Source organism: Triticum aestivum, chromosome 1B (genome assembly GCF_018294505.1).
Source record: "Triticum aestivum cultivar Chinese Spring chromosome 1B, IWGSC CS RefSeq v2.1, whole genome shotgun sequence".
Lineage (NCBI taxonomy): Eukaryota > Viridiplantae > Streptophyta > Magnoliopsida > Poales > Poaceae > Triticum > Triticum aestivum.
In genome coordinates this window covers 139130625-139133851 of record NC_057795.1, presented here as the reverse complement: position 1 = coordinate 139133851, position 3227 = coordinate 139130625, and the positions used below count along the sequence as shown (strand labels likewise).

The following is a 3227-nucleotide window of genomic DNA, read 5'->3' as shown; positions in this document are numbered from 1 at the left end:
GGAAATATGAAGACCGGGACGACTGAGGCGAGTGGGTGAGGGAAGGTGGGGTATAACCACCATGTTCGCGCGGTTCCTATGGGAACGAACGGCTTTCAAAGGTGATGTGGTGAGGCGCCCGGCACTGTGATCCTGCGTGTCATCCAACGGCATAGAGCGTTAGCGTGAAAACGGTCGTAGGAAATGTCAAGTGTATATCATTATCAACATACGAAAATATATAATTTTTAGGGATAATTGGTTTTATGCCCCTAGTTGTGTCCCACTTGACAGGATTGCCCCTAATTTCCAAAAGCCAACAGTTCTGTCCAACCCACTTTGGTCGTCTTGTGCTTTTGCCCTTTGACCGTCACTTTGAAAACTTCATAACTAATTCATACTAAATCAGAAAAATGCAAATAAGATAACAAAATGTTCGGAAAAACATCACATGTATGTCAATGTCACTTGCATTCATGGACTTCTACAAATGTCATTCCCTGATGAAACTTGACAAGCACTGAAAATATTTGTCATTCTTTGACACCAATTTTTTTGGGATTTTTTTGAACATTTTAAGATTCTACTGTTCATGGTGGTGTGATAAGAGCTAAAACTCGGATGGGCACTTACCAACACTTTTGTCATGAATGCAAGTGACATTGACATACAGGTGATGTTTTTCAAACATTTTAGTATCTTATTTGCATTTTTCTGATTTAGTATGAATTAGTTATGAAGTTTTCAAAGTGACGGTCAAACGGTCAAATGGCACAAAAACACAAGACGACCAAAATGGGTTGGACAGAACCGCTGGTTTTGGAAATTAGGGGCAATCCTGTCGAGCAGGACACAATTAGGGGCATAAAACCAATTATCTCTATTTTTATAATCAATCTAAAGGAGCAAATTTGATATTGAAATATGTTTATATAAACTTCGTTAAATTTAATGAAGTTTGATTTAGGATCTAGAACTTCAATTATTTTGAAACGGAAGAAGTATCTTGCATTTTATTCATGCGTGAGACAAAAAATCTTCAAAGCGGTACAATGCAAAACCGGTGATTCCGTGCCTTGTTCGATCGGTCACCGTCGCCGGCAGTCCGGCGTTGTTGTCAACTTGTCATAACTGCTCTGCCTTCTTTCCAAGCCCAAGGTCCGGCGGCATGAACTCCGCCACCTTCCTCGCCGTGGGCCTGGCCTTGAGCCCCTCCCACCACGCGTTCACGTGGGGCAGCTCCTCCACCATTGACGCGTACTCCGTCTGCATGAAGTAGCGCATGATGGGGAAGTGGCTGAGGTCGGCGAGGCTGATGTCTCCCCCGGCGAGGTACCTCGACGCCGACAGCCGCGCCTCGTACACCTCCAGCACCTTCCTCAGCTTGGAGACGTTCTCGTCCACCACCGCCTGGTCCGGCGCGCCGCCCAGGAGCGGCGACACGATGCACTGCACGAATATGGCGGCGGCCGCGGGGTGGTGCTGGTGGGCCTCCACCTCCAGCCACACGTCCACCATCGCCGTGGACTCCGGCGAGCCGGAGCCCAGCAGCTCCGGCTTGTGCTTGCGCAGCACGTGCCTCGCGATCGCGCGCGACTCTGCGTGTGGGATTTCAGACTCTTATACGTAATATCTTGGTTCCTACTTCAGAGAAGAGAGGATGATGGAAGTAGGTGTACCGAAGAGGGTGAGGTTGCCGTCCTCGAGGACAGGGACCTGGCCGAAGGGGTTCCGGGCGAGGAAGTCCGGGTGGCGGTGGTCGCCGGCCTCACGGCTCATGGGAACGAGCTCATAGTCGACGTTGGCCTCCTCCAGGCACAGCAGCGGGCGAGCCACGAACGGCGACACCGCCCACCCGTACACCTTCACCTCCGGCGCCATCGCACCTTGCTTTGCTCTGCTTCTTGGAGCACATAGGCGAGTTCGTGAATAAATAGGCGCGCGGCTGCTGATACTTCCGTGGTATGTGTGTTGGACGGTTGGACCGTGCCGTCACTGCTTGCGTCCTGACTAACGATGTAAATTTGCCATCGTGCATATACTAGTTTTTTTGCGGGGTGAAAGAGAATTTTATTCCATGGAAATAGAGTTACAATCAGCTGGCAAAATTTCAGCATATAAGGTGGGAAATTCTGTAGCCAACAAGCCGTGCTACACTCCAATCTCTACTCCTAATGAAGCAGTTGGTGAATAGTCCGCGCGGTTTATTTTCGCTGGTTTATTTTCGTCATCCTCCCACCATCGTTTTTTTTCGTCATCCTCCCACCTCTGCTTACTCGCTACCCTCCATCGAAATAAACCGGTGCCAAAAAAAACCCTGGGATCGATCCCTCGTGCCCACAGCAGATCGATCTCCGCCGCCAACCAGACCTTCGCACGCCCGATCCACCCCTACGCCCCCTCCGCGGCCGATCCATCCCTGTGCCGCGGCCGGTCGAAACCTTCGCCGTCGCGCTTGCAGGAGGCGGCTATCTGCTGTGGGATCGGGCGAGGAGACGGGGCCGCGATCCCGATTAAAATACGACGGCGATTACGACCCCGATCCGACGGCGACCCCCTTCTGGACACGCACAGGGTCTCAACCGGCGCTGCTCCCCTTTTAGTAGTACGTAATGCAAGTTCATACACAATAGTTCATACACAAGGTCATACACAAAATCATCTCATGAGGTGGCGATCTGCTGTGGGATCGCTTCAGGAGACGGGGCCGCGATCCTGTCTACGTGACGCCAGCGAACACGAGACGCAGGCGATCATGCCCAGGATCGCACAGCGATCCCCTTCTGGACGCGCCCAGGATCCAACTTCTGCTGTACGTATTGCAAGTTTATACTCAATAATCGCTCAGTACCTATGTTCAAAAAATACATACAGAATCTCAAGTTCATACTCGATAATGACTATCTTTGCTGGAGCATGGTAGGCCAAACACCCGTTCTGAAATTGCATATTTGAGTTGGTTGCTTGTACTTACTTGGATTGCTCAATGTCGGCAATCTTAGTGTACATATACATCAAGCACACGACTTCCTTTCCTGGAGCATCGTATGCCAGACACCATTTCTGAAATTTGCAACAGAATCGCTTAGGAGCTGTTTACGCAAGTTGCTGTACATTTTCATGACCCATTCCAGCAAGATCCGGTTAGTGTACATGTTTGCATAACTAAGTGTGTTGCTTTTACTTACTTGGATTGCTGGGTGTGCTGCTTGTTCTGCTAACTTTGCACGGCCAAGAAGCAGCCTGTC

At 50.0% G+C, this 3227-nt stretch overlaps 1 protein-coding gene across 1 annotated transcript; it reads right to left on the bottom strand.

Moving 5' to 3' along the window:
• Positions 1-964: 964 nt before the first annotated feature.
• LOC123088221 (glutathione S-transferase 4) lies at positions 965-1867 on the bottom strand. The gene is made up of 2 exons (XM_044510415.1): positions 1659-1867; positions 965-1577 (listed from the first exon to the last, which is right to left on the bottom strand). The coding sequence occupies exons 1-2, from the start codon at positions 1858-1860 to the stop codon at positions 1105-1107; spliced, it is 675 nt and encodes a 224-aa protein (XP_044366350.1). The 5' UTR covers positions 1861-1867; the 3' UTR covers positions 965-1104.
• Between the last annotated feature and the right edge of the window lie 1360 nt (positions 1868-3227).